Source organism: Nerophis ophidion, linkage group LG07 (assembly GCF_033978795.1).
Source record: "Nerophis ophidion isolate RoL-2023_Sa linkage group LG07, RoL_Noph_v1.0, whole genome shotgun sequence".
Lineage (NCBI taxonomy): Eukaryota > Metazoa > Chordata > Actinopteri > Syngnathiformes > Syngnathidae > Nerophis > Nerophis ophidion.
Window position 1 is genome coordinate 6,237,932 of NC_084617.1, and position 25,016 is coordinate 6,262,947.

Below are 25,016 nucleotides of genomic sequence, written 5' to 3' on the forward strand. Positions count from 1 at the left end.
ACCTTTTTAAAGGGGAACATTATCACCAAACCTATGCAAGTATCAATATATACCTTGATGGTGCAGAAAAAAAGACCATGTATTTTTCTAATCGATTTCCGAACTCTAAATGGGTGAATTTTGGCCAAATAAACGCCTTTCTGTTTATCGGTCTTTTAGCGATGACGTCAGAACGTGACGTCACCGAGGTAACACACCCGCCATATTCATTTTCACATTACAAACACCATGTCTCTGCTCTGATATTTTCCGTTTTTTCGACTATTTTTTGGAACCTTGGAGACATCATGCCTCGTCGGTGTGTTGTCGGAGGGTGTAACAACACTAACAGGGAGGGATTCAAGTTGCACCACTGGCAAGAAATCTGCCGCCAGACCCCCATTGAATGTACCAAAGTGTCTTCACATTTGACCGGCGATGCTAAGACAGACATGGCACAGAGATGTATGGATAACCTGCAGATGCATTTGCAACGATTAAGTAAACGAAATCACAAAGGTGAGTTTTGTTGATGTTGTTGACTTATGTGCTAATCAGACATATTTGGTCACGGCATGACTGCCAGCTAATCGATGCTAACATGCTACGCTAATCGATGCTAACATGCTATTTACGCTAGCTGTATGTACATTTGAAACTAGATACCCACATTTAATGCGAAACAAACACTTACCAATCGACGGATTCAAGTTGCTCCCGTGTCACAAGATGCGAAAGTCCTGATCGTTTGGTCCGCACATTTTACCGGCGATGCTAATAAGGCAGCCATGCTATGGGCCACTTCATTAGGTACACCCACGCTATGGCCGAATAGCGTCCATAGCTATTCGCTCAATAGCTTCAATTTATTCTTCAATTTCGTTTTCGCTATCTGCCTCCATACTCCGACTATCTGTTTCAATACATGCGTAATCTGTTGAATCGCTTAACCCGCTGAAATCAGAGTCTGAATCCGAGCTAATGTCGCTATATCTTGCTGTGGTAACCGCCATGTTGTTTTATTGGCAGCCCTGTATGATGTCACTGGGAAATGGATAGTGGTTTCGAAGATAGCGAAAATAAGGCACTTTAAAGCTTTATTTAGGGATATTCCGGGACCGGTAAAATTTGGGAAAAAAATTCAAAAAATACAACAAGCCACTGGGAACTGATTTTTATTGTTTTTAACCCTTTTGAAATTGTGATAATGTTCCCCTTTAAGGATTTGACACTATTTCCACATTCACCCATTCGCACACTGATGGCGGGAGCTGCCAAGCAAGGCGCTAACCACGACGCATCAGGAGCAAGGGTGAAGTGTCTCGCTCAAGGGCACAACAGGGCGTGACTAGGATGGTAGAAGGTGTGGATTGAACCAGGAACCCTCAGGTTGCTGGGTGAAGTGTCTTGCTCAAGGACACGACATGACGTGACGAAGCTGGGGGATCGAACCAGGAACCCTCAGGTTGCTGGCACGGCCAGACTCAACTGCGACAAGGTGGGCTATCTTACCTGGTCCCGCTGCAGCGCCACCAGCTCGGCTGAACCGTTATTCGGCGTGGGGATGACCTTTGCCAGCGTGGCCTTGTTTGGGTCTGCTTCCTGTTGGAAAGATTTTACACATGAGTCATGTCGACGTGACTATGAAGGATGACACTACAGTAGGGGTCACCAACCTTTTGGAAACCAATAGCTCCTTCTTGGGTACTGATTATTGCGAAGGGCTACCAGTTTGATACACACTTAAATACATTGCCAGAAATAGACAATTTGCTCCATTTACCTTTAACTCTATGTTATTATTAATAAGTAATGATATTTATCTTTGTGGAAACACTGATCATCCTAATGATTTGTCACTATAAATATATAGAAACAGATAAATATCAATATGCAACACTTTCTTTATATTTTCTTTAAGTGTACATTTTTAAAATTGAACATTTTCAAATGATCACTTCCAAGACAGTCTTGTGAAATCACAATTTCCCATTTTAACTAGTTAGCCACTAACATTTTTTAACAAATCATGAATTACTTTGCACCATGTTTGTACAAATAATAACTCATGTAAAAAACACACTTAAATAAATTGCCATAAATAGCCAATTTGCTCAATTTACCTCTAACTCTGTTATTTTTAATAATTAATGATATTTATCTTTGTGGAAACACTTATCATCCTAATGATTTCTCACAATAAATATATAGAAACGGATAAATATCAATCTGCAACACTTTATTTTTATATTTTCTCTAAGTGCACATTTTTCAAATTGAACATTTTCAAATGATCACTTCTAAGACAGTCCTGTGAAATCACAATATCCCATTTCAACTACCTAGCCACTAACATTTTTTAACAAATCATGAATTACTTTGCACCATGTTTGTACAAATAATAACTCATGTGTAGATTCCTAAAGTAGCCTTAAGCTTGATGCTCCTATACTATCAACATTCACTCCGCTTGCTGCGGCAACAACAAAACAAAACTCCAGACGTTCTTCGTAGTTTGTATGGTTTACTTGTGATCTTAATAATTCAAAACATAAAACAGTCACGATGTGGGAACAAATGAATGACAAAATAAAGAGAGTTTGTTGCAGTACGAGTTAGAAAAAGTATGAATGAGGTCAAAAAACTGTGTGGCTCGATTCCACCGCACCTGACAGCCATTACCCATAACACCTTGCGTCCAAAAACCACCTTACCACACAGATCCTTCCGCCATATATGCAATTAAAACAGTTACGTCATCAAATCATTTTGACAAATGTAATAATTACAAATAAAGTGAGCTTTATATAACTACCTAAGCATTCAATGTATACATTGTATTATCATGCAAATAAAGTAAATAGTCCCCTTGTGGCTGAATAAACATAAAGCACCTTCCATAAAATGTAAATTAACTTAAACAGTATTTAGGCTCCTACATCATGTAAAATACAAAAGACCACTCTCAATTTTTTTAATAAACTTAACGCAACTTAACGCCCCAAAAACGGAAATGCTGATTATCGGTCCTGCTAGACACCGACCTCTATTTAATAATACAACTCTAACATTTGACAACCAAATAATAAAACAAGGTGACTCGGTAAAAAATCTGGGTATTATCTTCGACCCAACTCTCTCCTTTGAGTAACACATTAAAAGCGTTACTAAAACGGCCTTCTTTCATCTCCGTAATATCGCTACAATTCGCTCCGTTTTGTCCACTAAAGACGCCGAGATCATTATCCATGCGTTTGTTACGTCTCGTCTCGATTACTGTAACGTATTATTTTCGGGTCTCCCCATGTCTAGCATTAAAAGATTACAGTTGGTACAAAATGCGGCTGCTAGACTTTTGACAAAAATAAGAAAGTTTGATCACATTACGCCTGTACTGTATATACCTTTATATACATACATATATACCTATACTGTATATACCTTTATATACATACATATATACCTATACTGTATATATCTTTATATACATATATACATACATATATACCTATACTGGCTCACCTGCACTGGCTTCCTGTGCACTTAAGATGTGACTTTAAGGTTTTACTACTTACGTATAAAATACTACACGGTCTAGCTCCAGCCTATCTTGCCGATTGTATTGTACCATATGTCCCGGCAAGAAATCTGCGTTCAAAAGACTCCGGCTTATTAGTGATTCCTAGAGCCCAAAAAAAGACTGCGGGCTATAGAGCGTTTTCCGTTCGGGCTCCAGTACTCTGGAATGCCCTCCCGGTAACAGTTCGAGATGCTACCTCAGTAGAAGCATTTAAGTCTCACCTTAAAACTCATCTGTATACTCTAGCCTTTAAATAGACCTCCTTTTTTAGACCAGTTGATCTGCCGCTTCTTTTCTTTCTCCTATGTCCCCTCCTCCCTTGTGGAGGGGATCCGGTCCGATGACCATGGATGAAGTACTGGCTGTCCAGAGTCGAGACCCAGGATGGACCGCTCGTCGGGACCCAGGATGGACCGCTCGCCTGTGTATCGGTTGGGGACATCTCTACGCTGCTGATCCGCCTCCGCTTGAGATGGTCTCCTGTGGACGAGACTCTCGCTGCTGTCTTGGATCCGCTTGAACTGAACTCTCGCGGCTGTGTTGGAGCCACTATGGATTTGAACTTTCACAGTATCATGTTAGACCCGCTCGACATCCATTGCTTTCGGTCCCCTGGAGGGGGGAGGGGGGGTGTGCCCACATCTGAGGTCCTCTCCAAGGTTTCTCATAGTCAGCATTGTCACTGGCGTCCCACTGGATGTGAATTCTCCCTGCCCACTGGGTGTGAGTTTTCCTTGCCCTTTTGTGGGTTCTTCCGAGGATGTTGTAGTCGTAATGATTTGTGCAGTCCTTTGAGACATTTGTGATTTGGGGCTATATAAATAAACATTGATTGATTGATTCTGTGTGGAGTTTGCATGTTCTCCCCGTGAATGCGTGGGTTCCCTCCGGGTACTCCGGCTTCCTCCCACTTCCAAAAAACATGCACCTGGGGATAGGTTGATTGGCAACACTAAATTGGCCCTAGAGTGTGAATGTTGTCTGTCTATCTGTGTTGGCCCTGCGATGAGGTGGCGACTTGTCCAGGGTGTACCCCGCCTTCCGCCCGATTGTAGCTGAGATAGGCGCCAGCGCCCCCCGCAACCCCGAAAGGGAATAAGCGGTAGAAAATGGATAGATGGATAGATATTTATTAAAGGTAAATTGAGCAAATTGGCTATTTCTGGCAATTTATTTAAGTGTGTATCAAACTGGTAGCCCTTTGCAATAATCAGTACTCTTGCTTTCAAAAAGCTTGGTGACCCCTGCACTACAGCCATGTTTTAACGATGCTTTCAATATTAGATGTTTACCTTTGAACAGGTGAGCAAACAGTGCGCGTGCACGGACCAGTACCCGGACAGCGCGGTGAGGACGTGCGCGATCCCGATGGCCGCCAGCGCCAGGAGGCCGGCCTCCGGGTATTCCGAGGCGCCGTACACTCCCAGCCACAAGTAGACCCAGCCCGGGTAGAGGACCGTCAGGAACGGGAGCACGGTGCCGTGTAGCAGCCGAGGACGACGCCTGTAGAGAGTCACCGAGCTCACCAGCTCGTCGCCGCTGCCATTGTCACGCTGACTGCGGCTCACCGAGGGCGCCGTTTGTAGATCTCCTTCCGCAGCCATATTGCCGCCTAATTCGGCGTGGTTCATCACACTCTGCTCGCCCATCACCCTCCTCTATCATCCGCCGTCGGTCCGTCGTGTCGGGACCGTGGAAAATACAGTTTTTTCCCTCCCCCCCGCGGAATGTTGCCGAGTCCGGATAGACCCCGTTAGCCGAATCCTTCCTCCGCCGACTTTCACTTCCGCATACGTAATCACGTTCAAATACGTAACGTCTCGCGTCAACGGACCCGGAAACATCCACCACCACGCTATTAAAATGTAACTGACGACATCCAGGCTTTATATGCGCTCTAATTAACGCATGTCGTCACATGTATGGCATTTTATTTTTTAAACGAATTGTGAAATTAAAAATGCTGTACCTTTAACACAAACCCTCGTCATCACAGCACATGGCATAGACATATTGTAAGGGTACGCAGCATCGAGCGATGACGAGACGCGGGGCCGCCATCTTGGAGTGGTGATCCGCTCCACTCAGGGCAATTCATTTGGCAGGAGCAATGAACAGTCAGCGCATTTAATAAATCTTACCTCACTAAATACCACTGATTTTCACGAGGTTTTTTTTGTCATCCGTGTAGCTTTCAATCATCCATCCATCATCTTCCGCTTATCCGAGGTCGGGTCGCGGGGGCAACAGCCTAAGCAGGGAAACCCAGACTTCCCTCTCCCCAGCCACTTCGTCTAGCTCTTCCCGGGGGATCCTGAGGCGTTCCCAGGCCAGCCGGGAGACATAGTCTTCCCAACGTGTCCTGGGTCTTCCCCGTGGCCTCCTACCGGTCGGGTGGTATCCTGACCAGATGCCCGAACCACCTCATCTGGCTCCTCTCGATGTGAAGGAGCAGCGGCTTTACTTTGAGTTCCTCCCGGATGGCAGAGCTTCTCACCCTATCTCTAAGGGAGAGACCCGCCACACGGCGGAGGAAACTCATTTCGGCCGCTTGTACCCGTGATCTCAATGTTTACTTATATAGCCCTAAATCACTAGTGTCTCAAAGGGCTGCACAAACCACTACGACATCCTCGGTAGTCCCACATAAGGGCAAGGAAAACTCACACCCAGTGGGACATCGGTGACAATGATGACTATGAGAACCTTGGAGAGGAGGAAAGCAATGGATGTCGAGCGGGTCTAACATGATACTGTGAAAGTTCAATCCATAATGGATCCAACACAGTCGCGAGAGTCCAGTCCAAAGCGGATCCAACACAGCAGCGATGCTATGCTATGATAAAGGACACATGGTTTGGCCCATCCATCCATTTTCTACCACCTTTTCCCTTTCTTGGGGTCGCAGGGGGGTGCTGGAGCCTATTTCAGCTACAATCGGGCGGAAGGCGGTGCACACCCTGGACAAGTCGCCACCTCATCGCAGGGCCAACACAGATAGACAGACAACATTCACACTCACATTCACACACTAGGGCCAATTTTAGTGTTGCCAATCAACCTATCCCCAGGTGCATGTCTTTGGAAGTGGGAGGAAGCCGGAGGGAACCCACGCATTCACGGGGAGAACATGTAAACTCCACACAGAAAGACCCCGAGCCCGGGATTGAACCCCAGACTACTCAGAACCTTCGTATTATGAGGCAGATGCACTAACCCCTCTTCCACCTTGAAGCCATGATTTGGCGTGTTTCATTATTCATAGTTTGCTTAACAGTAATAGAATATTCTTATATGCCAGTGGTTCTCAACCTTTTTTCAGTGATGTACCCCCTGTGAACATTTTTTGAATTCAAGTACTCCCTAATCCAGTGGTTCTCAAATGGGGGTACGCCTACCCCTGGGGTACTAGAAGGTATGTGCATTTTTTTTTATATTCTAAAAATAGCAAGAATTCAAAAATCCTTTATAACTATATTTATGGAATAATACTTCAACAAAACATAAATGTAAGTTCATAAAATGTGAAAACAAAAAATACAACAATGCAATATTCAGTGTTGACAGCTAGATTTTTTTGTGGACATGTTCCATAAATATTGATGTTAAAGATGTCTTTTTTTGTGAAGAAATGATTAGAATTCAGTTGATGAATCCAGATGGATCTCAATTACAATCCCCAAAGAGGGCTCTTTAAGTTGATGATTACTTCTATGTGTAGACATCTTTATTTATAATTGAATCACTTGTGGCGCAGTGGTAGAGTGGCCTTGCGCAACCCGGGGGTCCCTGGTTCAATCCCCACCTAGTACCAACCTCGTCACGTCCGTTGCGTCCTGAGCAAGACACTTCACCCTTGCTCCTGATGGGTGCTGGTTAGCGCCTTGCATGGCAGCTCCCTCCATCAGTGTGTGAATGTGTGTGTGAATGTGTAAATGTGGAAGTAGTGTCAAAGTGCTTTGAGTACCTTGACAGTAAAAAAGCGCTATACAAGTACAACCCATTTATCATTTATTTATAACCCATTTATTAATAATTTATTTTTCAACAAGTTTCAAAAACGTAAAAAATAAAAAATATATATTATTCAACAAGTTTTTTGTTATTTTCATATCTTTTTTTCCAAATAGTTCAAGAAAAACCACTACAAATGAGCAATATTTTGCACTGTTATACTATTTAATCAATCAGAAACAGATGATATAGTGCTGTATTTTACTTCTTTATCTCTTTTTTTCAACCAAAATGCTTTGCTCTGATTAGGGGGTATTTCAATTAAAAAAATGTTCACGAGGGGTACATCAGTGAAAAACGTTGAGAACCACTGGTTTAGGCTGCTCTCATCACCACTTCAAGATGGCGGCCGAATTTCTCGCGTCACAGCAGCCAATGCTGCGTTTACTTATAACACGTCTATGGGACTGGGGAACTAGGAGACGATTGACGTCAATATTAACCAATCGGGTTTGAGAGAGTGTTCCTGTTTGCCTGAATTCTATCCAATCAAATGGATGATGTCACGGCATCTGTCCAATCGTACGGCAAGGGAGGCGTGACCAAACTCACAAACATGGCGCCACGTTCTGTAATGTTACAACCTTGACTGATCTCTTTCATCGCTGCAAAAGAACCCAAGATAACAAGATGTAAGACGTTTTATTGCTAATATGTGCACTTTATTCGTTGGTGGGGAACTGCAAACCTATTTATTACATGGACGTTTGCAGGCTGAACTGGAATACTGAATTAAACATTGAAGGCGTTATAGAGTATATTTTGTACTTTGCCATAGTCCGTTATTGTACTTGTATTTAAGTATTTTTTCTTGAGCATTGTACGTCACTTTATTTTTTAAAACATCCTTTGTTGCCTTGCATGAACATTTGATGCATATAATCACAGCAGCATGATGATTCTATGTGTCTACATTAAAACCTTCATACTGCATTAATTTATGCTACTTTTAAAGGCCTACTGAAATGAGATGTTCTTATTTAAACGGGGATAGCAGGTCCATTCTATGTGTCATACTTGATCATTTCGCGATATCGCCATATTTTTGCTGAAAGGATTTAGTAGAGAACATCGACGATAAAGTTTGCAACTTTTGGTTGCTAATAAAGAAGCCTTGCCTGTACCGGAAGTAGCCGACGATGTGCGCGTGACGTCACGGGTTGCGGAGCTCCTCACATCATTACATTGTTTATAATCATAGCCACCAGCAGCAAGTGCAATTTGGACCAAGAAAGCGACGAGTTCCCCATTAATTTGAGCGAGGATGAACGATTTGTGGATGAGGAAAGTTAGAGTGAAGCACTATAAAAAAAGAAAAGGCAACGGCAATGTGAGCGATTCAGATATTAGACACATTTACTAGGATAATTCTTTTCAAATGATGCTACATATTAGCAGTGCTGCTACTTTTTGTAGCAACGCTGTTGCCCCACACTTAAATGATAAATAAATAAATGGGTTGTACTTTTATAGCGCTTTTCTACCTTCAAGGTACTCAAAGCGCTTTGACACTACTTCCACATTTACCCATTCACACACACATTCACACACTGACGGAGGGAGCTGCCATGCAAGGCGCCAACCAGCACCCATCAGGAGCAAGGGTGAAGTGTCTTGCTCAGGACACAACGGACGTGACGAGGTTGGTACTAGGTGGGAATTGAACCAGGGACGCTCGGGTTGCGCACGGCCACTCTCCCCACTGCGCCACGCCGTCCCACTTGACAAATTACGGTTGTCTGTTCGACATATTCCCTGAAGTCGCTGATTTCGAGGCCGGTCCTGGCACACCCCGCTTCGCTGCAGGCCCGCAGGCCACGCCTCTACACAGTTAGCTTCAGAATATCAACGTTATTACAAAGAATACGAGACCTATTATATTCTAGTAATGTTGGTCTTAATTAAAAATGCACGCGTTTAGTTGTGTTCAGTGTTGAAAAAAAAAAAGATATGGCTCTTACGGAAATACATTTTAAAATATTTGGATTCTTGGCTCCCTCAGCCAAAAAGGTTGAGCCATAGGTTCCCTACCCCTGGTCCTTAAGTACACAAATTAGTGACAAGCTAATTCTTATTTTTACACTTTTTTGCCCCGAATTCCATTGTATGTTATACTCTTCTGACACCACCAGATGGCAGTATAAGTGTCCATTTAAGTGGCCACAAGACCCCAATTCAGTAGTGTACACAATTTTGGAAATAAGAGCTGAAAGATGCTGTCCACGTATGTGGCCACTAAGCCATTAGAATTTAATACATAATCATCAAAATAAAGTTTGTTACTTGTACCACTGTATACTTTATTTTGTAATGCAAAACAAAATTTCCACTTAAAATGAACTTCAACAAACTTGTAGGTATTTTTCTACCTCTGGTATGAAGAGATGCCATTCTAAATGAAACGTGATGGATGTTGTTTCTTCCTAGGCAGGCTGCTTTGGACATCACGGCAAAGTACTGCCGTAAAGAAATGGAAGCGTACGGTTCATGCGTGGCCTCCAACCCGTCCACATGGCAGGACGCGTGCCACGACCTGAAAGTAAAGGTCGCACAATGCACGTCATCACAGTAAGACTCGACGCACCCCTCAGTTTTTGCAACCGTACGTTCGGCTGCCAACTCCTCCGTTTGTTTATGCCAGCCCGGTGATCCAGAAGATCAGACAAGACTGTTCCAAAGAATTCACGGCGTTTGAAAAGTGTCTCGGGGAGAACCAGACCGCGCCTGCTTCCTGCTCGGCCCACGTAGCTCGCTTTCTAGGCTGCGCGGAGACGGTGGACCTCAGTGGTGTGGGTAAGTCCTTGCTGCAAACTATACCATTTAAGCCTGGGGTGTCCAAACTTTTTCCACTGAGGGCTGCACACGGAAAAATTTAAGCACGTGGGGGCATTTTTGATATTTTTCATTTTCAAATCATATCCAAATATATGTTTTTTTTTTTTTATGCTCCCGGGGACCATAAAGGGTCCCAGTCATTACAATGTTCAAAATAAGTCAAATTATTATTTTTTTTAAATTTTTATTTAATGCTTACAGTAAATCTCTATATCAACTGGAAGTTGATATAAAGTAAAACAATAAATAAAAGAAAAGCCTTGTCTAAGACAACTTTGTTTTTATAGTAAAACTGAAATATGCAGTATTTAGTAATTAGAGCCCTAAAATATCAATAATGCAGGACTTATTGTTGAGCCTTTGATTAAAAAAACAGGTCTTGATCCGACAAGTTTGTCAAATTATCGGCCCATTTCCAAATTACCTTTTGGAGAAATGTGTTCTGGCACAACTGCAGCCTTTTTTAGATGAAAATAGCACTTTAGATCCATTTCAGTCTGGATACAAAGCTTTGCACAATACTGAATCTGCACTTTGAAAGGTTTTTAATGACTTGCTTTTAATGTCTGATTCTGGCAGCTCTGCCATTTTAGTGCTTTTAGATCTTACAGCTGCCTTTGACACAGTCGACCACACAATTCTTTTAGACCGCCTGAGAGACTGTGGGTGTCAGGGGGACTGCGTTAGAGTGGTTCAGATCTTACCTGTCTGAGAGGTCCTTCTCTGTCAGGCTGGGGGACGCCACCTCCTCTTCTGCCCCGCTTTACTGTGGTGTCCCCCAAGGATCTATTTTAGGCCCCATCCTGTTCGCTCTTTATCTCCTCCCTCACTTTTATGCAGATGACTGCCAAATTTATATGCCGATTTCAAAAAGCCACGGCCCCCTGACACCCCTTCTTAACTGTCTATGCCACGTCAAGGCTTGGTTAGCCCAGAATTTTTTAATAATGAATGAGGGAAAAACGGAAATTTTAGTTTTTGACTTGGGACCATTGCAAAATGATGTGCGTCCCAAAGTCACCAGCCTTGGCGTCACTATAGACAGCCATTTTAAACTAGACAAACAAGTCAATGGCGTTTTAAAATCGTGTTATCACCTTCGTCCTTTAGTAAAGGTTAAACCGTTTTTATCTTTTAACCTTTTTTGAACAAGTTGTGCATGCTTTTATTTCAAGTGGCCTGGACTACTGCCATGCACTTTATGCTGGCATTAGCCAAAAAGCTCTCTCCCGGTTGCAGTTAGTCCAGAACGCGGCAGCAGGACTTTTAACAGGGGCCAGGACACGCCAGCATATAACCCCAATTCTTCAGAGTCTGCACTGGCTCCCTGTTCATTTTAGAATAGATTTTAAAACATTGCTGTTTGTTTTTAAATCTTTACACGGACTGGCACCTCAATATATCTCGGACCTCATCCAAATTTACATTCCTGCGCGCGCTCTGAGGTCCGAGAGCCAGTTCCAGCTCGTGGTGCCCAAGACCAGACTTAAGACCAGGGGAGACAGGGTCTGGAACACTCTGCCGCTCCATGTTCAAACTGCTTCCACAGTGGAGTGTTTTAAGTCTCGTCTTTTATTCTTTGGCTTTTAACACTACGTGAGTTGTGTGGTCCTCTGTGTTTTTTATACACTTTGATTTTTATTTTACTGTTTTAATTGATTTTACCCTTTAAAATAGTTTTTAATCATATTTGTTTTTATATTGTTTTTATTGGTTTTATTTTTATTTATTTTTTGTTTTATTCAGTCATTGGTGGAGCATAATATTGTTTTAACATGGCTGTGCAGCACTTTGGAAACGTTATTGTTGTTTAAATGTGCTATATAAATAAAGTGGATTGGATTGGATTGGATTATAATTATTTAATATTTTTGAGTAATAACAGTGAAAAGTTAAAAAAAATCCCACAAAATATATTTGGGATCCCAAAGGTCCCCCACTCATAAAGTGACAAATTTAAAAAAAACATTTTTTTTTATTTTCAACACTTAAGTTACGATATCAACTTCAATATCTGTCAATTTTACTTTTGAACTTTTATTTAGTTTATTTTATGCTTTTTTGTCAAATAAAACTTTGTTGTTTGATATGGCAACCACACAATATATGCAATATTTTTTTCCACATAAGTGAAGTGAAGTGAATTATATTTATATAGCGCTTTTCTCTAGTGACTCAAAGCGCTTTACATAGTGAAACCCTATAAGTTACATTTAAAGCAGTGTGGGGGGCACTGGGAGCAGGTGGGTAAAGTGTCTTGCCCAAGGACACAACGGCAGTGACTAGGATGGCGGAAGCGGGAATCGAACCTGCAACCCTCAAGTTGCTGGCACGGCCACTCTACCAACCGAGCTATACCGCCCCACAAAAACATTTTAAAGTGAAACTTTTGATGTAATTGGAGCCATGGATAGGTCAATAATTCATTATAACATACATTTTGTTTATTTATTTGTTTTGGCGCAATGGATAAAAAAAATAAAAATAAAGGAAGACTTAAAAAAAGCCTACCTGGCAGCTTTGTGTCAACATTCCAACTTTTTCTTGTTTTTAAATATTTTTTTTAATTTTTGCAATAATATCAATTGTGCAATTTTGCAGAATTTGTGGCCCCCAGGCCGCACTTTGGACACCCCTGATTTAAGCAATCCCACAAATCACTTACTGTTGAGGATGAGCTGAATGATTGGCCATCGATCTGTATCAGCCCATTTTGGTAAAAAAAAAAGACGTGATCGCCATTGCCAATTAATGCCGATTACAAAAGCCGATCCCCTCTGGCTGATATTGTATTTATTTTAGTCCCCTGGCTAACAAGCTTGGGCTAATCATGGAGCTGCTAAGTAATAATAATCGCCTCCATTAATACCTCCAAAGGCGGCCACATACGTGGACAGCTCCTTTTAGCTCTTATTTCCAAAATTGTGTACACTACTGAATTGAGGTCTTATGACCACTTATGTGGACACTTGCCATTTGGTTGTGTCCGAAGAGTAATTATTCTAATTAGGGTCCAATAAGCCCAAATAGCAAAGAGAGAAAAAAAAAAAAGCATGTAAACAAACAGCTTGGGCCTTAAAAGGTTAATATTGCAACTTCATTCCATTATATTCAGGCTTTTTTTTTCTCGCAAAATTGGGTGAACTCTTCATGGCCCAAAGAATATCCGATATGGGCAAAAAAGCCATTATCGGACATCTATAGTATTGGGCAAAGGCTGTAAATACTTCAGATTTTTCGTGGTTTTTTTTTACTTTGACAAAATTTGATAAATTGAAATACTTTTTTTTTCACCTTTTCATTATGGGGTTTTGGGAGTAGAATTTTGAGGGCAAAAATGAATTTATTCCATTTTGGAGTAAGACTAACATTTTTAAATAAAATGTTACATTTCCACCATCCATCTGCTTCCGTATGTAGAATGTGGAAATGTTTGATAATGGCTTAATTTGTCGATATCCGATATTCCGATATTGTCCAACTCTTGATTACCGATTTCGATATCAATTGATACCGATATATCCAGTCGTGGAATGAACACATTACTATGCCTCATTTTGTTGAGATGCCACGCTGGATGCATTAAATAATGTAACAAGGTTTTCCAAAATAAATCAACTCAAGTTATGGAAAAAAAAGTGCCAACATATTTATTACTGAAGTCACAAAGTGCATTATTTTTTTTTAACATGCCTCAAAACAGCAGCTTGGAATTTGGGACATGCTCTCTCTGAGAGAGCATGAGGAGGTTGAGGTGGGCGGTGGGGTGTATATTGTAGCGTCCCGGAAGAGTTAGTGCTGCAAGGGGTTCTAGGTATTTGTTTTGTTGTGTTTATGTTGTGTTACGGTGCGGATGTTCTCCCGAAATGTGTTTGTCATTCTTGTTCGGTGTGGGTTCACAGTGTGGCGCATATTTGTAACAGTGTTAAAGTTGTCTATACGGCCACCCTCAGTGTGACCTGTATGGCTGTCGACCAAGTATGCCTTGCATTCACTTGTGTGTGTGAAAAGCCGGCAGGTTTTTTTGGCGCTCTGTCCCTACGTCCGTGTACACAGCGGCGTTTTAAAAAGTCATGAATTTCATTTTTTGAAACAGATACTGATAAATTTGAAACCGATACCGATAATTCCCGATATTACATTTTAAAGAATTTATCAGCCGATAATATCAGACATCCCTAGTTAAAAGTATGTGAAATGAATTGCTGTTGGACAAATTATTGACATTTCTTTTTTTTCCACCCCCAACAGATAACATTCCAGTATCGGTGCCATCGTAGCAATCGACCTTCTTTATCTGCAAAAACAACTTCACGTGATGTGATTATTTCCCTGACATTCTTTGTGTAGATGTTGTAATAAACGACACACTTGGTGAAACTGAGGCATGTATTACTCACCCTCCAGCGGTTGGGGGGGGGGATTTCCTCTCTTTTTTTTTCTGCTACATATGCATTCGCTCCAGTAAGTCAACGTGTTGCTCCCACACAAATTACTCACCGACTTAAAAAAAAAAAAAAACGGGGATTTTGGGAAGAAAAGCCAAGTCGGCGGCAACTTGTCTGTCTTTCATAATCAGAGAGAAGCGAGAGACTTTGATACGTTACAACTGTTAATTGATCAATGTTAACTTGGAGAATATTATACTGTCTCAAGAAAAGTGACAATTGTTCTTCTGGAGCCTTTGAGGTAGTTTGTTGTTGTATGTAGTTCCTGGTTATGACACCAGGGGGCGAAAGAGGGATTGCCAGAGTCGTGGTGACCACATCAGTGCAGCTGCTTTGCTCACAGTTGTGAGTACACACAGACATATATCCATCCATCCATCCATTTTCTACCGCTTATTCCCTTTCAGGGTCGCGGCATACTGTATAAATACATATATGTATTATGTATATTATATATATATATTTGTGTGTGTGTATGTGTATATATATACTGTGTATACTTACGCCGTATATATATATATATATACAAATGTGTATATATTTATATATGTACGTATAAATATGTGTATATATAGATATAAATATGCACATTTACAGTAGGTAAGGTTTTATTTTTGTTTCATTCCTGTGAGAATGCTGCATGGGAGTGGGACTTTCCAGGGCTTTCTATGACTAGAAGTGATCAGTTTGATTGTGCATCATGTGTTTTACACTCACGCTTTAAGTGAGGGATGAGGCAAAAAACTAAGCTAGACCATCCATCCATCCATGTTCTACCGCTTATTCCCTTTTGGGGTTGCAGGGTGCGATGGTGCCTATCTCAGCTACAATATATATATGTATGTATATATCTATGTATAATTGTATATATCTATGTACACAGGTATATATATATTTACACATATATATATACAGTATGTACACACATATATGTACACATATACTGTATATATACACACATATATTTATATATGGACACATATATACATACATGCATACTAACCCACATATATATAGTATATACTGTGTACGTATGTATATATAGTATATACTGTGTATATATGTATGTATATATAGTATGTATGTATATATATGTATAGTATATACTGTGTATGTATATAGAAATATATAGTATATATTGTATGTATGTATATACAATATATATGTATATGTGTGTGCCACAGAAGCAAGGCACTACTGTGTAACAATGGCCACACCCCCATGTAGTTTGCCATATATATATATATATATATATATATATATATATATATATATATATATATATATATATATATCCATGGTTCTCGCCCGGAAAAGGGTGGAGTGCCATCTCCGGGTTGGGGAGGAGACCCTGCCCCAAGTGGAGGAGTTCAAGTACCTAGGAGTCTTGTTCACGAGTGGGGGAAGAGTGGATCGTGAGATCGACAGGCGGATCGGTGCGACGTCTTCAGTAATGCGGACGTTGTATCGATCCGTTGTGGTGAAGAAGGAGCTGAGCCGGAAGGCAAAGCTCTCAATTTACCGGTCGATCTACGTTCCCATCCTCACCTATGGTCATGAGCTTTGGGTCATGACCGAAAGGATAAGATCACGGGTACAAGCGGCCGAAATGAGTTTGGGTCTCTCCCTTAGAGATAGGGTGAGAAGCTCTGCCATCCGGGAGGAACTCAAAGTAAAGCCGCTGCTCCTTCACATCGAGAGGAGCCAGATGAGGTGGTTCGGGCATCTGGTCACGATGCCACCCGAACGCCTCCCTAGGGAGGTGTTTAGGGCACGTCCAGCTGGTAGGAGGCCACGGGGAAGACCCAGGACACGTTGGGAAGACTATGTCTCCCGGCTGGCCTGGGAACGCCTCGGGATCCCCCGGGAAGAGCTAGACGAAGTGGCTGGGGAGAGGGAAGTCTGGGTTTCCCTGCTTAGGCTGTTGCCCCCGCGACCCGACCTCGGATAAGCGGAAGATGATGGATGGATATATATATATATATATATATATATATATATATATATATATATATGTATAACAACCACAGACACTTCAATAAAATCCCCTGAAGAGCAGGGAAACCTGTGAAACAGGCTTGTGGGGATGAAATAGCCTCTGTGTTTTTTCTTGACTTAAGGTATAAGCATAATGTATATATTTATATTTGTATATACATATACACACGTGTGTGTGTATATGTATTTATAGGTATATATATATATATATATATATATATATATATATATGTGTGTATCTATATATATTAGGGATGCACCGATTAATCGGTAACCGAATATATTCGGCCGAATATGGCAAAAAAAGCCACATTCGGCCTTCGGTGGAATAAGTTAAGAACAAGGCCGAATAGTGGCGTGTGACGCAATTTTTTGACGCGGTGACGCAATCAACCAACGTGCAGTGACACGGTGACGTTGGGATATGTTGTGTACCTGTATAAGTGTATGAGGTTACAAGCACACACTTATTGAGATTTAGTGGGGCCTCTGTTTACATTATTAGCCTGTTGTGTAGGCTACCTGTATAAGTGTATGAGGTTACAAGCACACACTTAATTGATATTTACTTGAGCCTTCTGTTTACATTATTAGCATATCTACTGTGGCTAAGCAGACTTTTGCCAAAAGGACAATAATCCATTTGTTGTGGGTTTATCCACTTTAATGCACTTTATTTTTTTTTTGGAATGCATGTTTTGTTTGAAGGCCTAATATAAATGAAAAACTTTGTGCTTTTTTTGAAAAGCAAAGGCTACTGGGATATTAAAAAAATGTCAATATTCAATAAAAATTACTTTATTTGAAAAACATGTCTAAATATTTATTCTAGGCTATTTATGCAATATTAAAAAAATTATGAAAAACGGCATTCATTATTCGGTATTCGGCCTTCGGCCAAGCGTTTAAATTTTATTCGGCTTCGGCTTCGGCCACAAATTTTCATTTCGGTGCATCCCTAATATATATATATATATATATATGTATGTACATATATAATTACACACATATTTATATATATATACATATATATGTACATATATATACACACACACACACACATATATATATATATACATATATATATATATATATATATATATATATAAATAAATGTATATGTCCCCCGAGCCCATCTGTAAAGTTATATAAATATAAAAAGGGAAGTATCGCTCCCACACAATCTTCTCACTACTCACTGACTAAGAAATCAGGGTTTTGGGAAGAAAAGCCAAGTCGGAGGTTACTTGTCTACTCTTTAATCAGAGAGATGAATGACCTCCACAGCAGGGGAGGATGTTGTGTTATGAGCTCTGTGACCAACCAGCAGAACACACTTTTTTTCTTTGCTCCCGTTATTAAAACATGAGCGTAATCACGGTTGAATCCAGTGAATATGAAACATTTCACTGACTCAAATCAGCAAGTCACAGCCTTGAAAGCAAAGGTTTTACAGTAACATTTTTCCGTTTGCTTTCGATTAAGGATGGGCAATACGGCGTGAAATATATATTGCAATATTTCTTGCAGAATCCTGCAATAACGATATCACATTTTAATACTTAGTATGTAAATGAGAATAGAACTTGTTCAACATGGGTTACAAAGACTCCTCATTTGGCTCTGATGTATGCAATAACATATTTCCGCTTGTGGTATTTTGTCAAAACTATCAATATATTTTTTTGTTAATATCTGGCTACTTTACATTGCAATATTGTTCTATCTACACTTTTAAAATGTAAATTTTTTTCTATTGTTTGTATACTTAACTGTATATAAGTTTTGGGTGATACTACAAATGTGTTTATCGATCCCAATTCAAATGTTCAAAATCTTCGAATATTCACAATTAAAATCAGATAAAAACACTGGAGACATGGTAACAGTTAGATATCTAAATCATTTCCCTCAAATCCCAAAACCAGTGAAGTTGGCACATTGTGTAAAAGGTAAATAAAAACAGAATCCATCCATCCATCTTCTTCCGCTTATCCGAGGTCGGGTCGCGGGGGCAACAGCCTAAGCAGGGAAACCCAGACTTCCCTCTCCCCAGCCACTTCGTCTAGCTCTTCCCGGGGGATCCCGAGGCGTTCCCAGGCCAGCCGGGAGACATAGTCTTCCCAACGTGTCCTGGGTCTTCCCCGTGGCCTCCTACCGGTTGGACGTACCCTAAACACCTCCCTAGGGAGGCGTTCGGGTGGCATCCTGACCAGATGCCCGAACCACCTTATCTGGCTCCTCTCGATGTGGAGGAGCAGCGGCTTTACTTTGAGTTCCTCCCGGATGGCAGAGCTTCTCACCCTATCTCTAAGGGAGAGACCCAAACTCATTTCGGCCGCTTGTACCCGTGATCTTATTCTTTCGGTCATGACCCAAAGCTCATGACCATAGGTGAGGATGGGAACGTAGATCGACCGGTAAATTGAGAGCTTTGCCTTCCGGCTCAGCTCCTTCTTCACCACAACGGATCGGTACAACGTCCGCATTACTGAAGACGCCGCACCGATCCGCCTGTCGATCTCACCATCCACTCTTCCCCCACTCGTGAACAAGACTCCTAGGTACTTGAACTCCTCCACTTGGGGCAGGGTCTCCTCCCCAACCCGGAGATGGCATTCCACCCTTTTCCGGGCGAGAACCATGGACTCGGACTTGGAGGTGCTGATTCTCATTCCGGTCGCTTCACACTCGGCTGCGAACCGATCCAGCGAGAGCTGAAGATCCCGGTCAGATGAAGCCATCAGGACCACATCATCTGCAAAAAGCAGAGACCTAATCCTGCGGTCACCAAACCGGAACCCCTCAACGCCTTGACTGCGCCTAGAAATTCTGTCCATAAAAGTTATGAACAGAATCGGTGACAAAGGACAGCCTTGGCGGAGTCCAACCCTCACTGGAAATGTGTTCGACTTACTGCCGGCAATGCGGACCAAGCTCTGGCACTGATCGTACAGGAAGCGGACCGCCACAATAAGACAGTCCGATACCCCATACTCTCTGAGCACTCCCCACAGGACTTCCCGAGGGACACGGTCGAATGCCTTCTCCAAGTCCACAAAGCACATGTAGACTGGTTGGGCAAACTCCCATGCACCCTCAAGAACCCTGCCGAGAGTATAGAGCTGGTCCACAGTTCCACGACCAGGACGAAAACCACACTGTTCCTCCTGAATCTGAGGTTCGACTATCCGACGTAGCCTCCTCTCCAGTACACCTGAATAAACCTTACCGGGAAGGCTGAGGAGTGTGATCCCACGATAGAATACAATGATTTGCAAATCCTTTTCAACATATATCCAATTAAATAGACTGCAAAGACAAGATATTTAATGTTCAAACTAGTAAACTTTACTGTTTTTTGCAAATATTAGCTCATTTGGAATTTGAGGCCTGCAACACGTTTTCAAAAAAGCTGGCACAAGTGGCAAAAAAGACCGAACAAGTTGAGGAATGCTCATCAAACACTTATTTGGAACATCCCACAGGTGTGCAGGCTAATTGGGAACAGGTGGGTGCCACGATTGGGGGTAAAAGCAGCTTCTGTAAAATGCTCAGTCTTTCACAAACAAGGACGGGGCGAGGGTCACCTCTTGCAAATTGTAAGCAATTCTCAACCAGATATTGCAAGGACATTAGGGATTTTACCATCCACGGTCCATTAATATCATCAAAAGGTTCAGAGAATCTGGAGAAATCACTGCACTTAACATTGAATGCCCGTGACCGCGGTACTGCATCAAAAAGCGACATCAGTGTGTAAAGGATATCACCACATGGGCTCAGGAACACTTTGGAAAGCCACTGTCCGTAACTACAGTTCGTCGCTACATCTGTAAGTGCGAGTTAAATCTCTACTATGCAAAGCCAAAGCCATTTATCAACAACATCCAGAAACGCCAGAGCTCATTTAAGATGGACTGATGCAAAGTGGAAAGGTGTTCTGTGGTCTGACGAGTCCACATTTCAAATTGTTTTTGGAAACTGTGAACATCGTGTCTACTGGAACAAAGAGGAAAAGAACCATCCGGATTGTTATAGGCACAAAGTTGAAAAGCCAGCATCTGTGATGGTATGGGGGTGTATTAGTGCCCAAGGCATGGGTAACTTACACATCTGTGAAGGCACCATTAATGCTGAAAGGTACATACAGGTTTTGGAGCAACATATGTTGCCATCCAAGCAACGTTATCATGGACGCCCCTGCTTATTTCAGCAAGACAATGCCAAGCCACGTGTTACAACAGCGTGGCTTTGCTGTAAAAGAGTATGGGTACTAGACTGGCCTGCCTGTAGTCCAGACCTGTCTCCCATTGAAATGTGTGGCGCATTATGAAGCGTAAAATACGACAGCGGAGACCCCGGACTGTTGAACGACTGAAGCTCTACATAAAACAAGAATGGGAAAGAAATCCACTTTCAAAGCTTCAACAATTAGTTTCCTCAGTTCTCAAATGTTTATTGAGTGTTGTTAAAAGAAAAGGTGATGTAACACAGTGGTGAACATGCCCTTTCCCAACTACTTTGGCACGTGTTGCAGCCATGAAATTCTAAGTTAATTATTATTTGCAAAACAAAAATTAAGTTTATGAGTTTGAAAATCAAATACGTTGTCTTTGTAGTGCATTCAACTGAATATGGGTTGAAAATGATTTGCAAATCATTGTATTCTGTTTATATTTACATCAAACACAATTTCCCAACTCATATGGAAACGGGGTTTGTACACAACGTGCCAAATTCACCCGTTTTGTACTACTGGCTCTGATTTAAATCCTTTGGTTTTTGCCCTTAATGTGCCCGTTTCCAACCATCAATTTTCTACTGCTTGTCCCTCTCGGGCGGAAGGCAGTGTACACCCTGGACAAGTCGCCACCTCATCACAGGGCCAACACAGTTCGACTCTCAACTATTTGCCTGCGTCCCCGAGTTTATTTATTTTACCTATATTTATCTATTTATTTCACCTTATTTAATTTATTGTTATATTTTGAGGGTGTTTTTTATTTTCTATTTTTGGGTGGGGAGGGAAAACATTTAATATTTTATGGCATTCCTGTAACGTGTATTTGCCGTGGAATCTCAATAAAGCAATGTTTAAAAATGAAAGCAGCTGTACATTTTGAACACACCTGCAGCAAAACTGTCATCAACATGTGAAGCACAAACGAGGCAGGCACACACGGGAGTGAAACTGCAGACTGTATTGAACACACAGTAACATGGTATACATTCAAAACACGTCACCCGGTAGCCACGGAACGTAAGAAACTTTGCTAACACTGCACAAATAAGTTACATTCACAAAATATCACTAGAGGAATGCAGAGTGTCAAGTAATTCTCTATCAGAGCACCTTAACCGACACAGGCATCGCCTATAGAGTCCTATTCATTATTATTATTTTTTTAATCCTGCCTTATGTGTATCAAGACTCTGTGTGTTTGTAATCATATCACAATTTAAAGGTGCGGAACCTTTGGTGCGTCGACGGCATCCAAATACCATTAGTTGCTTAAAGAGCTTAGAAAATGGACCTATCTTTACATTCACTAAATGTATACGCCCTTCATTTTTGCTGTATGCTTTATTTTTTGTTTGGAGAATTATATTCATCTCCCAGGAGTTTGTGGTTGTTTTTCTTTTACATTTTGCAACCTTATACTGTAAATACTTAAAAGGAACCTAACGGTCACCTTAAAACAGGAATGTACTGAACCGGGAGGATGTACTGCCAATACGCTTCTATCCATCCATCCATCCATCCATCATCTTCCGCTTATCCGAGGTCGGGTCGCGGAGGCAATAGCCTAAGCAGGGAAACCCAGACTTACCTCTCCCCAGCCACTTCGTCTAGCTCTTCCCGGGGGATCCCGAGGCGTTCCCAGGCCAGCCGGGAGACATAGTCTTCCCAACGTGTCCTGGGTCTTCCCCGTGGCCTCCTACCGGTTGGACGTGCCCTAAACACCTCCCTAGGGAGGCGTTCGGGTGGCATCCTGACCAGATGCCCGAACCACCTCATCTGGCTCCTCTCGATGTGAAGGAGCAGCGGCTTTACTTTGAGTTCCTCCCGGATGGCAGAGCTTCTCACCCTATCTCTAAGGGAGAACCCCAAACTCATTTAGGCCGCTTGTACCCGTGATCTTATCCTTTCGGTCATGACCCAAAGCTCATGACCATAGGTGAGGATGGGAACGTAGATCGACTGGTAAATTGAGAGCTTTGCCTTCCGGCTCAGCTCCTTCTTCACCACAACGGATCGGTACAACGTCCGCATTACTAAAGACGCCGCACCGATCCGCTCTTCCCTCACTCGTGAACATGACTCCTAGGTACTTGAACTCCTCCACTTGGGGCAGGGTCTCCTCCCCAACCCGGAGATGGCATTCCACCCTTTTCCGGGCGAGAACCATGGACTCGGACTTGGAGGTGCTGATTCTCATACGCTTCTAGTTTTGGGGAATATTTGTCCGCCAAATATTATGCTGCAGTTCGGACACACCTTCTCATTCAATGCCTGTTCTTTATTTTCTTTGACTATTTACATTGTAGAGTTTCACTGAAGGCATCAAAACTATGAATGAACAAAAAACAGGTGAAATAACTGAAAACGTGTTTTATATTCTAGTTTCTTCAAAATAAACACCCTTTGCTCTGATTACTGCCTTGCACACTCTTGGCATTCTCTCCATGAGCTTCAAGCACGCCTGTGAAGTGAAAACTATTCCAGGTGACTATGTAATGGTCTGGTGGAGAAGAATCAATAAACGTTCATTTATATAGCCCTAAATCACAAGTGTCTCAAAGAGCTGCACAAGCCACAACGACATCCTCGGTTCAGATCCCACACAAGGGCAAGGAAAAAACTCACAACCCAGTGTGATGTTAAGAAGACGGCACTGAGACTGGGACGCCGGCTAGCCCTGGGCGCTCCTCTCCAGCCGTGCCAATCCACGCACCTGACACTGATGAGGACGCCCTGCGTTCCAGTGCCAGAACGTAGCTCCTAGTATTGTACAGTAAGTCCACACGTCTCTAGCTCTCGTTCTCCGCCTTTCCCCTCCTCTGTGCTCATTGGGTTGTGTCCTGTCTCATCGTTCCGCAGCTTCTCCCTTTTCACGGGATTTGAGCTGTGCGTCTCGTCTCCCTGGACTCCCTCTGGACTTCTTGCTGTCTCGACCTTTTGTCTGATTGATTGATTGATTGATTGAGACTTGTATTAGTAGATTGCACAGTACAGTACATATTCCGTAAAATTGACCACTAAATGGTAACACCCGAATAAGTTTTCCAACTTTTTTAAGTCGGGGTCCGCGTTAATCAGTTACTATCAGCATAATGCAGTCATCACAGAAGTTCATCGTCGTCTGCCCACGGATCTTGACGCCTCTCTCTCGCCCCTGGACTTCCGAGCCTGCCTCGCCTTCTCTGGACTTCCGCATTCTCCGCACAATGCAACCCTTCAACCCTTGCCCGGTAACGCTCCCCATCCAGGTAAAGGCATCACGTAGTCGCACATAATCCGGTTGTTTACTAATCGACGTGCCGTCTTCTTCTCCCCTGTTCTGGATTTTCACTTCACAGGTGTTTTTGAAGCTCATCCAGAGAATGCCAAGAGTGTGCAAAGCAGTAATCGGAGAAAAGGGCTGCTATTTTGAAGAAACTAGACTATAAAACATGTTGTCGGTTATTTGTTTTGTTAAGTACATAACTCCACGTGTTCATAGTTTTGATGCCTTCCGTGACAATCTACAGTACAATGTATATAGTCATGGAAATAAAAAACAGGCATTGAATGAGAAGGTGTGTCCGAACTATAGCATGTAATTTGGGGGACAAATATTCCCCAAAACTAGAAGCATAATGGCAGTACATCCTCCCGGTTCAGTAAAACGCATTGTGTGTCCAAACATTTGGTCTGTACTATATACTTTAAGACGGAAGAACGTACAAAATATTTACCTTTAGGGTACATGAGGGTAGATAAAGACTAGTTATAACACTTTCACATTTGGAATTTTATATTGTCGATGTTTTTTTCAATTTTTTAATTTTTTTCTTCTAAGCTTTTTTAGAATTTAATTATAAAAGAAAAAAAGAAAAGTGTCTCGTACAACCCTGTCTCCGTATAAGAAGTGACCCTGTAGTGTAGTGGTGATCAC

At 42.0% G+C, this 25,016-nt stretch overlaps 2 protein-coding genes across 3 annotated transcripts in view; one reads left to right on the plus strand and one right to left on the minus strand.

The window, feature by feature from the left end:
- Positions 1-5,373, minus strand: part of atp13a1 (ATPase 13A1) — a 36,834-nt gene extending 31,461 nt beyond the window's left edge. Inside the window, exons 1-2 of the mRNA XM_061905248.1 lie at positions 4,852-5,373; positions 1,492-1,581 (exon numbers count right to left, since the gene is read on the minus strand). Of these exons, the coding sequence (XP_061761232.1) occupies positions 1,492-1,581; positions 4,852-5,208 (447 nt within the window). The 5' untranslated portion in view covers positions 5,209-5,373. The remainder of the gene's footprint in view (positions 1-1,491; positions 1,582-4,851) is intronic.
- Positions 5,374-8,075: 2,702 nt separating this feature from the next.
- Positions 8,076-14,788, plus strand: LOC133555636 (coiled-coil-helix-coiled-coil-helix domain-containing protein 5). Of its 2 annotated transcripts, none has more exons than XM_061904979.1 (4): positions 8,076-8,205; positions 10,001-10,141; positions 10,215-10,366; positions 14,660-14,788. In XM_061904979.1, coding segments are annotated over exons 1-4 (324 nt in total). In that variant the 5' UTR covers positions 8,076-8,203; the 3' UTR covers positions 14,689-14,788. The 2 variants fall into 2 exon arrangements, with proteins under 2 accessions (XP_061760963.1, XP_061760964.1); XM_061904980.1 differs by having other exon boundaries at positions 8,086-8,205; positions 10,005-10,141.
- The last annotated feature ends 10,228 nt before the right edge of the window (positions 14,789-25,016 follow it).

Coding starts and splice junctions, on each gene's coding strand:
- LOC133555636 (XM_061904979.1), top strand. Junction 10,142..10,214: donor GCACAATGCACGTCATCACA/GTAAGACTCGAC, acceptor TGTTTATGCCAG/CCCGGTGATCCAGAAGATCA. Junction 10,367..14,659: donor GGTGGACCTCAGTGGTGTGG/GTAAGTCCTTGC, acceptor CACCCCCAACAG/ATAACATTCCAGTATCGGTG.